We start from the raw sequence: 18,211 nt of genomic DNA, 5'->3' as shown, positions 1-18,211 counted from the left end.
TCCACAAAGTTACTAAAAACAGTGAGAATAATTACATTTAGGTAATGTAATGTATATGATATATTTTAAACGTTAGGAAAAGCCAAATCCTGAATTATACTTCACCAACGAAAACCTGACAATGCTTGTTACGGACCTTTTTGCTGCTGGTATGGAGACAACCTCAACCACCCTTAGGTGGGGCCTTCTACTAATGATGAAATATCCAGAAATACAAAGTAAGACATATGCCTCTGTGTGGGAGTGTTTAATTTCACTTTTATTAATCATCACTCTGTATATTGTGATATTGTGATTATTTTTTCTCATCTTTAATTTTATTTTCTGTACATCATTATGGCGGCAGCCATATTGCCTGAACTGCTGCTTTGAATTGTGAACAGCAGTTCAGAAATGTTGTTTACAGCAGATACATCAAACATGAGAAACCAGGGTCAGAAAACAATCTAATGACTTTTATGGTAGAATTGTCATGTCTTCACAAGAGTCCGTGTGCCGCCCTGATGTCAGCAGTCGGGCTGCTCGGGTCCGGATCCGCAGTGTGGCTCGAGGGATTTTCCGGACCCGGGGGTCGCGCGGACACTTCAAATATAAGGGGACGTATTTGTACGGGAATTGCTATAAGCACTACGTGACGCCACCCACGGTGTGTGGTGAGATGTAGCACCACCGCTGCTGTTGGGGAGCACCAGGGGGCGATGGGACGGCAGCTGGATGTTAACCCCTCCGAGGGTAGGGGTGGATGCCTCGGGGCCCAGTGTCTCTGTGTTGAGGATGGTGAGTGCAGGGGCCGGCGCGCCCAGTCAGACCGGGGAAGGTTGGTTTACTCACAATTGAATCAATCACACGAGTCCGATCATAAACCAAGGTTCTGGTGGCCGGCCACCGCGGCTGGGTGTATTCTGGTTCCTCACCCGGGGTGATGGTCTGTGTCACTTTCTCTGTATTACTTTTTGTGTCTGTGGACTTCCCGGTATGGAACACGGGAGTCCACTCCTGCTACTTCTGTTGGGAACCTTGCCCGCTAATGATGACCCTTGGAATCTATAGGGCCCTGGCGGATGCCCTATCCCCCTTGGTGGGTTGTTGTCTGCTTTCAGGACTTTGGGTGGGACAGGACCTATAATCCTGTCCTCAATTGATTAATTAGTGAGGCCGCTGGTTACGGTCCTGGCTTCAGGGTCCAAGTACCCCCTCTGTGCACAGTTTCCGGGTCGGTTCTCCGGTGTCGGTACCGGCGGGCTCCTACCCTGTCCTGGTCCACCTCGGATCTCTGGCAGCTGTCTTCCTGTCTCCTAACAGACATGGACCACCATCTGCCACCTAGCCAGTATACCGGGGCTCCAACCCTGACGCCTTTCCTTTCTGACTTTGCACTTGAACCTCTACTTCACTTTCTCCTCCTGCACCACTCGGCTGAAACTCAAAACTTAAACTGACTCTTTTTCCGCTCCGGGTTCTCTAGACCCCTAGGTGGGCGTTCTCCATCCAGCTGGTCCCGCCCACTGGTGTGTCTTTTCTACCCTGGGGGGGTGACTAGGGTTTTGTTGGCTTGGTGTAACCCTGTGAGGGAAGGTGTTATGCGGGGGCCTATTCTGTGTGTGACCACCAAATAAAATAGATTTGGTATATTACTGCTGTGTCTCAGGTTCCCATGCTGTGCTTACTATTGATCTCTGTGTTTTGACCTCTGCCTGCTCTCTGACTACTCTCCTGCCTGCCATTTTTCTACTTTGCTGCCATCTCCGGTTTGACCTTAGCCTGATTACCTGACCACTGTCTTGTCTCTTTTGTACCTCTTGGTTTTGACCCTGCCTAGAGACTACTCTTCTCTGGATTGCAGCTTACCACGGGCAGCGACCTCTGTGACCCTGTAGTAATTCCAGATTCCTGTATTCCTGTGGTTTTGGATCCTGGTGATTGGGCTGTTAGCCTTTAGTCTGTGTGTGACAGTCATTCTGAGTCTGTGATCCCAGGCAGACGTCACAAAAACGTATTGAGCATGCTTTGTGACTTGTGCAGAGGTCACTACGCTGTGAGAGAGGAGGAGCTGTCTCCTTCACCTATTGATAATAGTGGATTTTGTATTATTTGCCTTAAGCTTTATCAATATGATGATTTTTGTGCCTAAAGAAGAAGTTGTATATGCTCCGAAACGCGTAGAACAATAAAATATTCTGATCTTCAAAGATCACTGACTTAATTTTGTGCCGCAGCGTGCTTTTTTTAACCTTTCTCCTAACAATAAATCGATGCTGCCTTCAGCTTTGTAACAGATGGATTATCTTTCATTGTAACCCCACCCATAAAGATAAACAGATGATGGTGGAATCAGTCTATACAACATAAGTTAACAACTGTTTCTACACTACCCAATAATTTTAGGTCTACTATCCGCTATGTTCATATAAAATGCCATTAAAAGTAAAACCAGTGGGTGTCTAAATCCGATCTTAGGTAGACATTGAGGTTTCATGATGATTACAGCAACCAACAAGTTTACCATGATCACCACAAATTCAAAAACCATAGCTTAAATGTGATCGAATGCTACAATAATGCCTGGTTTTATGATTTTTTTTCTGTGAATTTTGTGAAATAGAAAAGGTCCAAAGTGAGATTGAGAAAGTTATTGGTTCGGCCGAACCGCAAGTGAGTCATCGTAAAGACATGCCATATACCGATGCCGTCATCCATGAGATTCAACGTTTTGGAAATATTGTTCCATCCAATCTGCCCCACGCTACCACTCAGGATGTCAACTTCAGGGGATATCTCCTACCCAAAGTAAGAAAAATAGATGTTAAGTCTTATTCTTGGTGTATTTTTGGCAACTTGTATGATTTACCTTGGCCTGTCCAACAAGTCCACATGCACATGGCTGTATATGTCATAAATATCGTGCAAAGTCAATATTCTGTGGTCTTCGCCTATGGGCCAATACTGCCCATTGCTCCACATAATGAAGCCCATAGACTGCTGCTCTTCTAAAGCAACATAAAATTTACAGTATCAAACCTACTCTTCATATGTCAGGTAAAACCAGAAAAAGAATCAGAGGCAAAGTAGAATAGAAACACGGACATCACTTCTGTATTTTTTAGCCACTTCTGGTTTAGGCTACAAATACTGAGATAAAAAAACTCACAAAATACTGAATGTGTGACCGTGGCCTAAAGGGGGCTTTACACGCTTTTTGATATCATTAATGAATTATCGTTGGGGTCGCTTTGTTAGTAACACACATCTGGCATAATTAACGATGTCTCAGCGTGTGACACTTACCAGCGACCTTAAGCGACCTCAAAAGTGGTGAAAATCGTTCACCATGGAGAGGTCGTCCTAAAACCAAAAATCGGTATTGGTTGCTTATCGATGTTGTTCCTCATTCCTGCGGCAGCACACATCGCTATGTGTGACACCGCAAGAGCAAGGAACGTCTCCTTACCTGCCTCCCGGCCGCTATGCGGAAGGAAGGAGGTGGGCGGGATGTTATGTCCCGCTCATCTCCACCCCTCCACTTTGACCGGCCGGCCACTTAGTGACGTTGCGGTGACGTTGCTGTGATGCCGAACGCACCTCCCCCTTGAGGGAGGGATTGTTCGGCACACACAGCGACGCCGCCGATCAGGTAAGTGCGTGTGACGCTGCCGTAGCGATAATGTTCGCTACGGCAGCGATCACATGATATCGCATGTGCGAGGGGGCGGGTGCTTTCACACTCGATATCGCTAGCAATTGCTAGCAATATCGTAGCGTGTAAAGCCCCCTTTAGGCTATGTGTCCACGTTGCTTTTTACCTGCTTTTTACCTGCTTTTTCAACTGCAGCGTTTAATGCCAAAATGGATGTGTTCTGCTCTTCAAGCTTAGTCTATGGGAATTTGGGTTGGGTTGCCCAAATTTCTGCCACAAAAAGGCTGCAGTTTGAACTGCATAGTGGGGTTTAGAAACCCAAATTCCCACAGACTAAGCTTGAAGAGCAGAACACATCCATTTTGGCATTAAACGCTGCAGTTGAAAAAGCAGTAAAAAAGCAGGTAAAAAGCAACGTGGACACATAGCCTAAGGGCGGCTTTGCACGTTGCGACATTGCACGTGCGATGTTGATGGGGTCAAATCGAAAGTCACGCACATCCAGCGTCGCAGTCGATATCGCAACGTGTAAAACCTTTATGATACGATGAACGAGCGCAAAAGCGTCGTTATCGTATCATCGCTGCAGCCTCCGACATTTCCATAATGCCGATGGTGCGACAGGTGCGATGTTGTTCCTCGCTCCTGCGGCAGCACACATCGCTGTGTGTGAAGCCGCAGGAGCGAGGAACTTCACCTTACCTGCCGCCGGCTACAACGAGAAGGAAGGAGGTGGGCGGGATGTTTACATCCTGCTCATCTCCGCCCCTCCACTTCAATTGGCCGCCTGCCGTGTGACATCGCTGTGACGCCGCACGACCCGCCCCCTTAGGAAGGAGGCGGGTCGCCGGCCAGAGGGACGTCGCACGGCAGGTAAGTGCGTGTGAAGCTGCCGTAGCGATAATAATCGCTACGCCAGCTTTCACTAGATATTGCACGTGCGACGGGGGCGGGACTATCGCTGCAGCATCGGTAACACATTGTTACTGATGTCGCAGCGTGCAAAGCCCGCCTTAGAGTATAGATGACTAATGGACAGAATTTTGGTAGCAGCTAGGAACACATTTACTTATCATTCTGGCCATGTTTTTGTTCATTTTTTTACCTCAGTATTTGTAAGGCTAAACGAGGAATGGGTAAAAAATACAGGAGTGGTGCTCATGTTTCTATTACACTTTTTCTGTTATTGTCCCACTCTTGGCTTTGGCTTACAAATACCGAGTTAAAAAACTCACCAAATGTTCAACATGTGCACGTGGCCTAAAGACTGGAATCAAAACAGATAGTATATATGGCAAGCAACATTTATAACAATGAATGTCTATAAGATAACTCTGGATTTTCATTTAACTCACAAATTGCGTGAATTTGGTAAGTTAAGTTTAGAACATCCCACAGTCATTTTTTGTTTGCATGTTTTTTATTTCCTCTTTGCCTTGACGCATCTATAAGGGATAAGCATGTTACCATACAAAGCACCCCCCAACCATATCTACTTAAATAAAGACTAGAACCACGACTTTATTGCAGGAATGGCCACAGTTTTATTTAAACCGTATATATGTATACCAAAACTCGTGGCTCAACATGCCACTCAATTGTTACTTAAACCTTATACATATATACCCGTATAACCAGAAACACCGATAGATCCGTCCGAGAGGCCAACCATCCTTCATAACCCCCCGGCCGTAACCTCCAAACCGGCCCAGAGGACCACCTCGGCCGTGACCACCCGGCCCAAAGGTGAGGGGTAACAACGTTCCATCGTTAATTACTCCTTCCCAGAACCTGCGGGACCTCCGCCCACAAGTTCCCATCCAATCCGAAGCCACTCCCCTTGAGTGACTTCGTACCAACAAACCGACTGTCGGTACTCCCAACCTCTCAGACGGACCTAACACCCCGCTGTGACAACAACAACTTGGCAAATCAACCTTATATTCTCCAGTCTTTCTTTTGTTTTTTTTTTGTTGTTTTTCCTTTTTTGTTTTTTTTTTTTTAAACATCCTCTTTTCACAATGTTTTTTTTTTTTTTTTTTTTACATACATAACATCAGGGCGGGCGGGTGGGACACAACTTTTCAGCGACGAAAGGGGAGGTAATCAGTACACCCCCCTCTCTTATACCTCCCACAAACCCCCACCCCTTCCCTGCTCCCCTCCAATCCCACTACAGCTCCCTTCCTCCAATCCTATAGACCCAACTATCTCCTATCCCAGATCAACCAATTAACCCCCTCCTAACCTTGCACCCTCCCGATCGTCATGGGGTCCATTCACCCCTATGGGGCTCACTGCCCTTCTTGACGCATCTATAAGGGATAAGCAGGTTACCATACAAAGCACCCCCCAACCATATCTACTTAAATAAAGACTAAAACCACGACTTTATTGCAGGAATGGCCACAGTTTTATTTAAACCATATATATGTATACCAAAACTCGTGGCTCAACATGCCACTCAATTGTTACTTAAACCTTATACATATATACCCGTATAACCAGAAACACCGATAGATCCGTCCTAGAGGCCAACCATCCTTCATAACCCCCCGGCCGTAACCTCCAAACCGGCCCAGAGGACCACCTCGGCCGTGATCACCCGGCCCAAAGGTGAGGGGTAACAACGTTCCATCGTTAATTACCCCTTCCCAGAACCTGTGGGACCTCCGCCCACAAGTTCCCATCCAATCCGAAGCCACTCCCCTTGAGCGACTTCGTACCAACAAACCGACTGTCAGTACTCCCAACCTCTCAGACGGACCTAACACCCCGCCACAGACCGGCCAAGTGACACCCTTACTTGGCCCGGGCCCCCCACACCCCAAGCGCTTGCTCCAGACCATCCCTCAAACCCAGCATCCATAAATCCAGACCCACATCGGTCAGGTGAACCCCATCTCTCCTGAGATACTGCTCAGTGGACTCCTCCAATTCTCTATGCCGCACCACCAACCCACCATTCCGTGCCACAAACCTGCCAATTGCCTGGTTCAGCTTACTCCTAGCCCTATTAATACAGTCCACCGACCTACCAAAACGCCACTGCGTCCGAGCTATGATGTCCGAACAGACAATCACAATACCCAGGAACGCCCTCCACAAATGTAACAAGTCCAGTTTTATGTCCCTTTTCAATTCCCTCGCCGACCTTACTCCCAAATCATTCCCACCCACGTGTAAAATTAACACATCCGGGTCACGATCCATACGGCTATAATAAGCCACCTCTGGGCGCACCCTACCCCAGGTCATGCCCCGAATTCCCAGCCACTTTACTCGGGCCTCCGTCAACGACACTCCAAGCTGCCGACCATCGTGACGCACATCCGCCCGCAACGCTCCCCAATACACGTAGGAGTGCCCAAGGATCCACACAAGGCATGGCCCTACAAAATATAAACAACCACGAATAAAAACAGCAACAGCCAAAAAAAAAATTGTCACATACCAGCATCAAAAACGCAAACCAGGAATCTCCCACCCCTGAAGCATCACCTGACCAAGTGAGGCCTAATGTACAAGCGAAACCTGGAAGACTCCCACCTCCCAATCCGCCGGATACAATCCTCATTCAAACCCCACCTGGCGGCTTCCGTTGCCGCCCCAATCCGTAAGGAGTGAGACCCGTACTCACTTGGCTCCTCCGCCACCCGTGCTAAGGCCGTCTTCAGCACCGCAATGAATTGGTAACGCGACAAAGCCAAGCTGCCCGCATACCGCAGGAAAACGCCGGGGTAACCTCCGCGCACCTTTAAAAACTCCGAAACCTGTACCACCGGACATAGTTGGTGCCCCGGTAACGCGAACAACACCACTAAGCGCCCCCGTCCCCTCTGATCCGTCTTCGAAAAACAAAGCCGGCATTCCACTCTATCCTCCCCCAGCATTATATCCTCCATCAGCAAACCACCCATTGCTTGCTTAGTCGGGCTGACCAATTCACCAATGCGAAAGGCACCAAAAAACGCCAATACAAAAGCTACCGAAAACAACACCCGCTCATAAGGAGACGAACACAATTCCCCCAAACACCCCACTAAACGCCCCAACAATGGCAATGACACCGGCCGCCTCATGTCACGCGACTGGGCCCCTTTACGAAAACCCTTCATTGCCTGCCGCACCAGAAAATCCTTAGTCGCGTCCCGGACCCCTTGCATCTGAAACAAGAAGGCCAAAGCCGCCAACTTGCCACCAATCACCGAAACGGACCGACCTGCCGAAAAATCCCCACTAATGAACATCAGGACCCCCAACACTCGGCCCTTGTAACCCGTCTCCATAAAATCCCCTCTTTCCAACTCTGCCGATTCCTTCCACACCGCCAGATATCGGCACCAAGTGGCCTCAGACACCGATCTCCTAATTCCCTCAAATGCTACACCGATGTCAGGTCCCACAGCCATTCCGGGCAAGGTTCTCCATCCGCGTCCGCTCCCGGCACCAGCTTCCTGAACCTGCAAAACTGAAACCGTGATAGCGCGTCAGCCACCTCGTTTCGAATCCCTGGCACGTGCCGAGCCACCACGCAAATGTTCAACTCCAAACAACGCAACACCAAGTGCCTTAAATACCCCACAACCGGCAGGGATTTTGCCGACAGCGCATTGATGGAATGCACCACCGCCATGTTGTCACAATGCATGCAAACCCTGCTCCTAGAAAAAATGGGGCCCCATAACTCCACTGCTACAATGATGGGAAACAATTCCAGTAGCGCCAAATTCCTCACCAGACCTGCTTCCACCCAAAGCCTTGGCCACTTTCCAACACACCAGTGCGTCTGGAAAATTGCCCCAAAACCTGTCGCTCCAGCCGCATCAGTATACAATTCCAACTGGCTATTGGACAAAGCCTCGCTCATCCAAAGGGTCCGACCGTTGTACCGGTCCAAGAACTCCTCCCAAACCAACAAATCCCCCTTCATCACTTTGGTCACTCTGACAAAGTGATTTGGAGCTCTTACCCCCGCGGTTGCACTCGCCAGCCTCCTATTAAATATCCGCCCCATCGGCATAATGCGACAAGCGAAATTCAATTTCCCGAGCACTGACTGGAAATCCCGCAACCGCACCTTCTTGGCCTGATACAAAAACCGCACCGACGCCTTCAAATCCAGAAGCTTCCCCTCCGGCAACCGGCATTCCATCGCCAGTGTATCAATTTCGATACCTAGGAAACATAGGGCCGTCACCGGCCCTTCTGTTTTTTCTTTTGCCAACGGAATACCTAGGCTCCGCGCGATCCGCTCTAACGTAAATAACAACAAGAAGCAAACCGAAGAGCCCGCCGGCCCCACGCAAAAGAAGTCATCCAAATAGTGAATCACTGAATGGACTCCTGCCACATCTTTGACTACCCATTCCACAAAAGTACTAAATGCCTCAAAATGAGCACACAAAATGGAACAGCCCATCGGCAAGCAGCGATCCACATAGTATTCACCATCCCACATACACCCTAAGAGATGAAGGCTCTCTGGATGCACCGGGAGTAAACGAAAAGCTGCTTCCACATCCGCCTTTGCCATCAGGGCCCCCGCCCGGCAGCCCTTACCAGCTCCAATGCCTTATCAAAAGATACGTAACAAACTGCCGACAACTCTGGTGATATCCCATCATTCACCGACAATCCCGCCGGATAAGATAAATGATGAATGAGCCGAAATTTGTTCGGCTTCTTCTTAGGTACCACCCCAAGGGGGGAAATCCTTAAATTGGAGAATGGCGGGTCCTGGAATGGACCCGCCATCCTCCCCAACTCCACCTCCTTTTGCAGCTTTTCCTTCACCACCGCCGGATGTTCTTTTGCGGACCTCAAATTCCCCGGGCGAAACACCGGCGCCTCAGATTCAAACGGAATCCGAAAACCTTCCATAAAACCACATGCCAACAACTCCACCGCCCTAACATCCGGGTATCTATTTAAATAGGGAAGCATCGCCTCTACCCTCACTGGCGTCATCCCTTTTTCCAGACCCCTCCCCCGCCTTTCCTTTTACTTTTTTGAAGCACCTGGCCAAGGAGTGGGACCCTCCACATCCGGAACACTCGTGTTTGAACCGACATGAGGCCCCGAACTTACACTGCCCCTCGTTATATTGCCAACAAGCCCCCTTCTTCTGTCCAGCCGGGGACCCGCCGCTCGCACCCGAGCTCCCGGCACCCCCTCGAAAGGGCTGAGCCGGAGCCGTCATTAACCGCATCCACAAAGAAATGTCCTTGTGGCCCCACTGGACACCCGGCCGCAGAGCCTTCCATTGCCGGAACTGCTCGTCGTATCTTAGCCACCCTAAACCGCCGTACACTCTATACGCCTCCCCTATCGCGTCCATATATCCAAATAGGGCGGAACAATGCTCCGGCTCCTTTTCCCCGATCACGCTGGCTAAGATCGCAAAGGCCTGTAGCCAGTTAGTAAACGTCCTCGGAATCAACCTATACCTTCGTTTTTCTTCGTCCTCTTTCTCCTTTTTTGTATCACTGGGTTTCACCTTATCCAAATTAAACTTCTCCAAGGGAAGCAGGGAAAAAATTTCCACATACTCCCCTTTCCAAATCTTTTCCCTCACCTCCTTCTTCAAGTGAACCCCTAACTGACCTTCAAAACACACGTAAATTTCACTCCGTGCCCTATCATCCAAACACACAACCTCATCCTCCTTTTCTTTTTCCTTTTCCGCCTCCTTGCTCGCACCCACATCAGCCGCCCCACTGGCCGCCGGTCCCGCACCTCCCGCCGAGGTAGGGTCCCGCACAGTCACCCCGCTCACCGACGCCTCAGTCTGCACCACCTCCGTGGGGCCCACCCACGCCCCCACCGGAGCCCCAGGCCCGATCCGACTAACCCGCTCCGCAGACAACCCCTGCAACACTCCCAAAAGTTGCCCCCAAAACTCCGGGCCCGGTAAACCAGACTGACCGACCACACTCGCCCCTTGCGCCACACTTCCCGCGACGGAACCCCCGCCCCCGCTCTCACTACACACAGCATTAAACATTTCAGTCGTCTGCTCACCAGGCTGCCGATGAACCGACGCCGGAACAGCCGTGCCCCGATCTTCCTGCTGCCGCTCTGTCCGACCTGCCGCTGCCATTGCTCCATCATCACCGCCGGAATCTGACGTGCTGCCGAAGTCCTCAGGGGGGACCAGCGAGGGGACAGCCCGCACCTGGCGGCCGTCAACCCCCACAGTCACCGCACCCTGCTCCTCCGGGCGACTCCTGCTCGACCTTTTCCTTTTCTCACGCCGTGGCGCCCTGCCGCCGTCTTTCCTCGCCGTATGCACGGGCGCCTGCTGCACCGCCGTTCCTCCCGCCGCTCTCAGTGGGCTCCCTCCCTGCCGACTGCAGGAAGACCGTGCTGCATCTGACCCTCGCTGGGAACCCCCCCCAGCCCGATCCTCGCTGGTGGGGACCGTCACTGTGGACCTCATCCGGGCCTGCAGGCCACCGTACCCCTCCTCCGAACTCCTCACGTCGCCGCTCCCCTCTGCACCCATCTTCCGACCTGTCGCTCTCCCCTGCCGCCTGCAGGGAGTCTCTGTCCATGATCTGGAACGATGAGCACTACCCCCAGCCGGCACTTCACTGGGGGCTGCCGTGATCGCTGCTCCGGTCCGGGACTGTGCAGGCCGCGGACCGGAAGTGGACCTCGCCGAGGCTCCGCCCACCCCCGACCCGCGGGATCTCCGTCGAGGATTCCTCCCAGCGGCCGGCAGCTCCCCCTGGTAAGATGGAGGGCTCCGCTGTCCCAGAGGGTCCCCGTAGGGGCTCCTAGATCTCACTCTCCCCCTCCAGCTGGGAGAGTAGCGCTCCGGCGGTCGCGCCCGCCGAGCACGTAGCAGCGGCCCGGGCGCAGGAGCAGCAGGCGGCACCGCTCCAGCTCCACAGACCGCCACCAGCTGCTGCCGCAGAGCGTCCACGCCGAGGACCGAGGAGGCCCCCCTCACCATCTCCAACAGCGCATTAAGGTCAGCCATTGCAGCGAGCAGCACCAACGTCCTGGGGCCACAACTTTTCAGCGACGAAAGGGGAGGTAATCAGTACACCCCCCTCTATTATACCTCCCACAAACCCCCACCCCTTCCCTGCTCCCCTCCAATCCCACTACAGCTCCCTTCCTCCAATCCTATAGACCCAACTATCCCCTATCCCAGATCAACCAATTATCCCCCTCCTAACCTTGCACCTTCCCGATCGTCATGGGGTCCATTCACCCCTATGGGGCTCACTGCCCTTCTTCCAAGATCCATAACTTTTTCATTTTTACATCAACATATCTGTCTGAGGATTTGCCTTTTGCAGAAAAATTTCATATCTTGAATGACACCTTTCAATTTACTGTAAAATGTACTGAGAAATGGGGAAAAAATGTAATTGCAATGGAATTTAAAACAAACAACAAAACATCATTTTGTTTTGTGCAGTTGATTAAGTAAATTTGAGTTGAATTGAATTCTGCTCAAATTTCACAAAAAAAATTGGCATTTTTTTTCAGCAATTTTTCCTGACCCATAAAAGGCCAGTGTCAGAGCCCTGACTTGTGGTGCGGCTCCTGTGCCGAGACCTTATATTGTGTCCTCTTGTGTGTGACCATCATGTTTTTCCTTGCCCTGTGACGGGCTGTTTCCTGGACTTGATCGTTCACCGGCAGTGGGAGGGGCTTACTCACAAGCACCGCTTCCGGGCAATTGCTCTGCTTTATCTATGACTGTTCGTGCATGGAGCAGCACCAGTCACATTTTATGGTTAAGTTGCAGTAAGCACTCGGCTCCTGGTTACAGCAATTGATCTTGGTACTCGACCCCGGACTGACTTATGACTTGTCCCTGCCTGCTCCCCCTAACTTTTCCGTTCCCATCTGGCTCTCGACTTCAGCGTCCCGCCTTACTACTCTTTGCCTGTCCCTTGTGCTTTTACATGCTCTCCTGGTTACCTTGTTTCACTTGGTTAGCTTGTTTCACTACCTCTCTCCTGTCTGCTCCCTGAGTCTCTTTGTGTCCTCTTGGTTCAGATCCCAGCCTGCCTAACTTCCCTCAGTCTTTAGTATCCTTAGTCCTTAGTGACACCTAGCGTATTGCCTGTTTACTGCATCTCTCAGTGATTAGTTCCTCACTCCTCTGTGAGAAGGACGTTACAGCCAGAAAAATGTAAAAAACCTCTGAAATTAACAGCTCTGACTCCTTCACTGCTTACTGCCGCCCTTCCTGTCTTTGTCATTTTTTAACTAATAGCAGCAGTGCTAAGATCCTGGGGAGAAGTCACCAGACCAGGATTTCTGAGTTTGCTAGGACAAGGGGGTTTCTGTACATGTGTGCCACCCCTGAGGCTTCAGTCACCACAGGGAAACTGCATCTCAGCCGAGGTGTGGTGTTCCATTCCAGGTACAGAGGAGGTCATTCACCGGTATGCACACGAATTCACACAACACTCACTTTAGCAACTCTCCCACTGGGACTGGGTTAGGGTAGAACCTGGGGGTAGCCATCATTGGGTATGGGACCTCCTGCCCACTAGTCCAGCCACCCGGTGGTGGAGCATAGTTAGGGGGAGCAGCGTGTGAGAGCAGGGCAGAACAGACAGAGTCACGCAGACAGAAAGGATGGAAGAGGACACAGGGGAGTCGAAAAGACCTGTGCTTTGGAGCTGGGACAGCTCGACCCGGGCATAAGGAAGAAAGGGGTTCTAGGACTCACAGGGAGTGTGTCAGGCACCTATGACTCGTTCCACTGAAAAAGCATTGGGGTGGAGGGAATACGAGCAGGAAGAACACACAAAACAGTGCACCGGCCTTGACCTCTGAACTATCCGGGATCGGCTGGAGCCCATAACGATGAAGATGAGTACTCCAGAGATGGTTATGTATCATCTATGTGAACCAGGACCGGATAACTTAGTGAGTAAAAGAACTTTGACTGCAACCCTGTGTCGTCCTACCATTCCTGCGCTCCCAACCTCATATCACTGCACGGCAGAGACTACCACTCCCATCATCCCTGGGGATCCCAGCCCTGCCTGTGGAGAGCTATACCAACAAAGCTGCTCCATCATCCTCCCCAGAGGACACCTCTTGCAGTGGCGGCTCATAGTTGGCCGTATACCTCAGGTGGCATCATGAATAAACTCAACTCCCCTGTAAATACATCCCTCCATCTTTATTGACACCTCCGGGGTCACGGAGCCAGGCCTGGCCGCTGTGACATCCTTCCCTACACCGGCCCGGTGATGAGTAACCCTACAGCCCCTGTGCGAGTGTGTAACATGCTCCTGCAAAGGTCAAGGCCCACAATGTCATGGCATCTGCTGTGACCTTTGTGGGCACATGTGTGTCGCCCTGGGCAAGCCAGGGGACACAGGTCACAACACCACACGCACCCCACATTCCCTGCAGGTACACCAGCTAACCCACAAATCCTTGTTGCCTTCCTCCAGGGGCTGCTGATTCACACCAGGGGGTGGAGCCAGGCGGTTGGTGTCCGCCCACCTAGGAGTTCACAGCTCTGGAGGCAGGAAGTTCCAGGAGAGAGTTGAGCCCAGGCAGGGCTTGAGTGAGGAGTTCAGCCAAGGGAGAGGAAGTAGTAGGAGGTGAACAGAGTGTAGCTCAGGAGGGAGCTAGAGTGAAGTGAAACATCAGTGAAAGTGACAGAAAGCCTGAAGTTGGTCTGTGGCTGTGTGCCCAGACGGAGTCAGCAAGGTCAGCAGACGGTGGTGGAGGTCTGCAGTGGGACTGTCTGGAGGTTGCTGGAAGGACCACGGAGGCTGTGTGCCCGGGGGTCTGGAGCAGTATACAAAGGGCAGTCAGCACCAGGGCAGGGGCCTTTCGGATCCCGGCAAGGCTTGGAGTCGCCGTAAGTTGCCAAATCCGTTAGTGAAGGGGACGTAGATCCCCCAACAAGCAAGTCCTGATTGACGGCAAAGGTCCAACCACAAGGGGGAAACACCGCCACCGCCAAGGCACCAGTTTCCCAGGGCCGGCGCCTGCGGGCAAAGTGTGGAGCTCCTCCGGCTCAGATTGTAGTCGGGGAGCGGGTAACCAGTGGGAATCCACCGCTACCAAAAAGACATTTCAAAGGTGCAGGGAAGAGACCGTCACCGCTAACTGCAGGGAACCGCAGCACCGTGAACCGTCCGAGGGACCCGTCCAACCAGCCGTTTGTTTACCAAGAACTGTGTCGTGTTTACTGGCTGAGTGAGTACCTCAGTGCCGCAAGGCACAGCGCTGCCCCTGCGCCCCTGCACCCCACTGGGCCCCGGGATCACCAACCCCTACCCACGGAGGGACCACACAACAACTGGCTGCTCCGCCTCACCATCCCCGGGATCCCCATATAGAGCAGCGGTGGTGTACACTCAATCACCACAACCGTGGGTGGCGTCACGGACAATAAACAATCTCCCCAACCAAAATCCCCTTTTCACTCACGGGCGAGGAGTGCGGCTCGAGAAGCCCCCGGGATCCGGCCCACCGCTCGAGCCACCACTGAGCAGCAGCCGCCGGACCCGAGCAGAAGGGGTGAGCGTAGTGTGCTGACACCCTCCTCCCCGCCCGCGACAACTTGGCGTCATGAACAGGATCTTACCGCTCTGCCGTCTGGTAGAGGTGCGCCTTGTTACCGCCGGAGGTGTCCGGCAGAAAAATTTCAGAAGCCGCCATCTTTGGCGCGAAAAGTTCCCACTCGAGCGTCTTCTCGAGCAGTAGAGGCGCGAAGGCCAAAACCCCGCCCCGAGAGAGGAGGGGCCGGAAAGAGCTAAGGGGGACGCGATGGCGGCTGGACGCATGTAGCTGCGGCTATAAAAGCAGAGACGCCAGGACTCTGCAAACATACTGGGTTCCTGGAAGGCACGATTGCCAAGATGTACAACCCAACTCCCAACGAGGAAGCCCCCGCGCCCGGCACGGCGACGTGGTTGAGGGACCGGACTGTCCCGCTGAGTAATCGTCTGCAGGCCCATATGCAACTCCTCCTGGAGGAGTGGGAGACCGACATTGCGGATGTGGTGGCTGCTATGTGGAGACGCGAGGCAGAAGAGGATTTGGAGGAGCGGGTAAGCGACCCACGCCCCTGTATTCCTGAGGGATCGGCCGTCGGAGCTGAGGGGCCCGGCCGGCTTCCGCTCACCCTACCTCTCTCCCTGCTACCCGTAATAGCTGCTGCCGCCCCACCATTAGGCCCGCTACCTACCCAACCGGTAGCGATACCCTGCCCAGCCGCTCCGGTGGACCAGCCGGCTGCAGACGACCGGGACGTCCCTGAAGTATGCCAGAGGGAACCGCTGGAACCGCGACCCCTTAACAGCATGGTGCCAGAAGTCCCAATAGAGACTGTGCCAGACCCTGAGCCCGAGGCCGTGGCCTGGATGAAGGCCCTGGTGATGCAATTCCACCAGCGTCAGCAGGATCAGATCTTCCGGATGATGGAGCAGTGGACCAACGAGGTGGAGGAGCTACTTACAACTGCCCCGAGGTACGGAGGGGGAATGGATGTAGCAGAACCGACTGGTGACCCACGTCACTATGTCCTACCAGGACCGTCCGCTGCGGCTGAGGGGCCCGGCCTAGTCTCGGCCTATGCATCACCCTTGCCGTTACTCATGAGGCGCCTCAATGTCAGCTCGCCTAACCTGCTGCTCCGTGCTACCGCAGAAGGGGCTGAAGTTCTGGATGTTGGAGGCCAGGAGGCTGCGACAGCTGGCGGCAACCCGCCTGACGCAGAAGCACGAGATGACGACTCCGGCCCTAGTCCCGGGTCTGCTGCTGAGTTTGAAGAGGCAAGTGAGCGTTCCCACTATGTAGGAGCCCCAGTGGTCGTCCATGCCCCGTGTACCGGTGGAAATGAGTACCGGGTGCCCCTGTCGCCGCAGGCATGTCAGTGCATGTTGGATATGCTGGTGGAGGGGGATGGAGCTGCGTTTGCTGAAGGCCTGAAGTAGGGCAGCGGAGCACCGTTGTCCAGTCCCCGTTGGGACCACCATTTTGTTTATTGTTGTTTAAAAGTTGAAAGAATGATAAGAAACAAATGATTACCGAAGTTTCACCTGATTTGCTTTGTGATTGCAACTGGCTGGAGCCGGCACCGTTGTCCCCGTGGGGACCGTTAAAGTTTTGCATGGAGGACTATCCATGGACAAGCCCGTGAACTTGCAGGGCAACCACAAACGTTAAGTGGCTTGTAAATATGTTGTTTGCCGTTACCGTTTCCGCAATGCCGCCTCCGGAGAGGCAGGTTGGAGGGAGGGCCCTGAGCAGAGCAGGCTGGGGCCCAGCCATCAAAGGAACCGGTGGCTACCCTCTGGAGGGAAGGACAGATCCCGCTCGGGTACCGTGTGCTGGACTGTGGGTCAAGGGGTGCTGCCTGGGCTTTAGGGGCAGCATCAGGGCCAGGTTGCTTGGGTGGGAGAGAGCGGAATCCGTAACCGTAAACCGTTATGCAACGTTTAAGAAATGTGCCTCCCGTTAAGGGAAGATTTATTAAAAATGTACATAATTTACCATTTATCATGTTATACCCTTTTTACATTTACAGAAAACAAAAAGGAAAATAAAACCGGTGTTGGACGGGCAGCCCGAGGACGTTCTGCGTTTTGCTAAGGGGGAATGTGTCGCCCTGGGCAAGCCAGGGGACACAGGTCACAACACCACACGCACCCCACATTCCCTGCAGGTACACCAGCTAACCCACAAATCCTTGTTGCCTTCCTCCAGGGGCTGCTGATACACACCAGGGGGTGGAGCCAGGCGGTTGGTGTCCGCCCACCTAGGAGTTCACAGCTCTGGAGGCAGGAAGTTCCAGGAGAGAGTTGAGCCCAGGCAGGGCTTGAGTGAGGAGTTCAGCCAAGAGAGAGGAAGGAGTAGGAGGTGAACAGAGTGTAGCTCAGGAGGGAGCTAGAGCGAAGTGAAACATCAGTGAAAGTGACAGAAAGCCTGAAGTTGGTCTGTGGCTGTGTGCCCAGACGGAGTCAGCAAGGTCAGCAGACGGTGGTGGAGGTCTGCAGTGGGACTGTCTGGAGGTTGCTGGAAGGACCATGGAGGCTGTGTGCCCGGGGGTCTGGAGCAGTATACAAAGGGCAGTCAGCACCAGGGCAGGGGCCTTTCGGATCCCGGCAAGGCTTGGAGTCGCCGTAAGTTGCCAAATCCGTTAGTGAAGGGGACGTAGATCCCCCAACAAGCAAGTCCTGATTGACGGCAAAGGTCCAACCACAACGGGGAAACACCGCCACCGCCAAGGCACCAATTTCCCAGGGCCGGCGCCTGCGGGCAAAGTGTGGAGCTCCTCTGGCTCAGATTGTAGTCGGGGAGCGGGTAACCGGTGGGAATCCACCGCTACCAAAAAGACATTTCAAAGGTGCAGGGAAGAGACCGTCACCGCTAACTGCAGGGAACCGCAGCACCGTGAACCGTCCGAGGGACCCGTCCAACCAGCCGTTTCTTTACCAAGAACTGTGTCGTGTTTACTGGCTGAGTGAGTACCTCAGTGCCGCAAGGCACAGCGCTGCCCCTGCGCCCCTGCACCCCACTGGGCCCCGGGATCACCAACCCCTACCCACGGAGGGACCACACAACAACTGGCTG

General features: G+C 52.9%; 1 protein-coding gene across 1 annotated transcript in view; it reads left to right on the top strand.

Annotated features, from left to right (window-relative positions):
• The window catches only part of LOC142296999 (cytochrome P450 2K1-like), a 72,047-nt gene that overhangs the window by 43,639 nt on the left and 10,197 nt on the right, over positions 1-18,211 (top strand). Inside the window, exons 7-8 of the mRNA XM_075341205.1 lie at positions 77-218; positions 2,603-2,787. Of these exons, the coding sequence (XP_075197320.1) occupies positions 77-218; positions 2,603-2,787 (327 nt within the window). The remainder of the gene's footprint in view (positions 1-76; positions 219-2,602; positions 2,788-18,211) is intronic.

The sequence above is a fragment of the Anomaloglossus baeobatrachus genome, chromosome 3, assembly GCF_048569485.1.
Source record: "Anomaloglossus baeobatrachus isolate aAnoBae1 chromosome 3, aAnoBae1.hap1, whole genome shotgun sequence".
NCBI lineage: Eukaryota > Metazoa > Chordata > Amphibia > Anura > Aromobatidae > Anomaloglossus > Anomaloglossus baeobatrachus.
The sequence above is the reverse complement of the archived record's forward strand: the minus strand, read 5'-3'. Positions and strand labels throughout refer to the sequence as shown.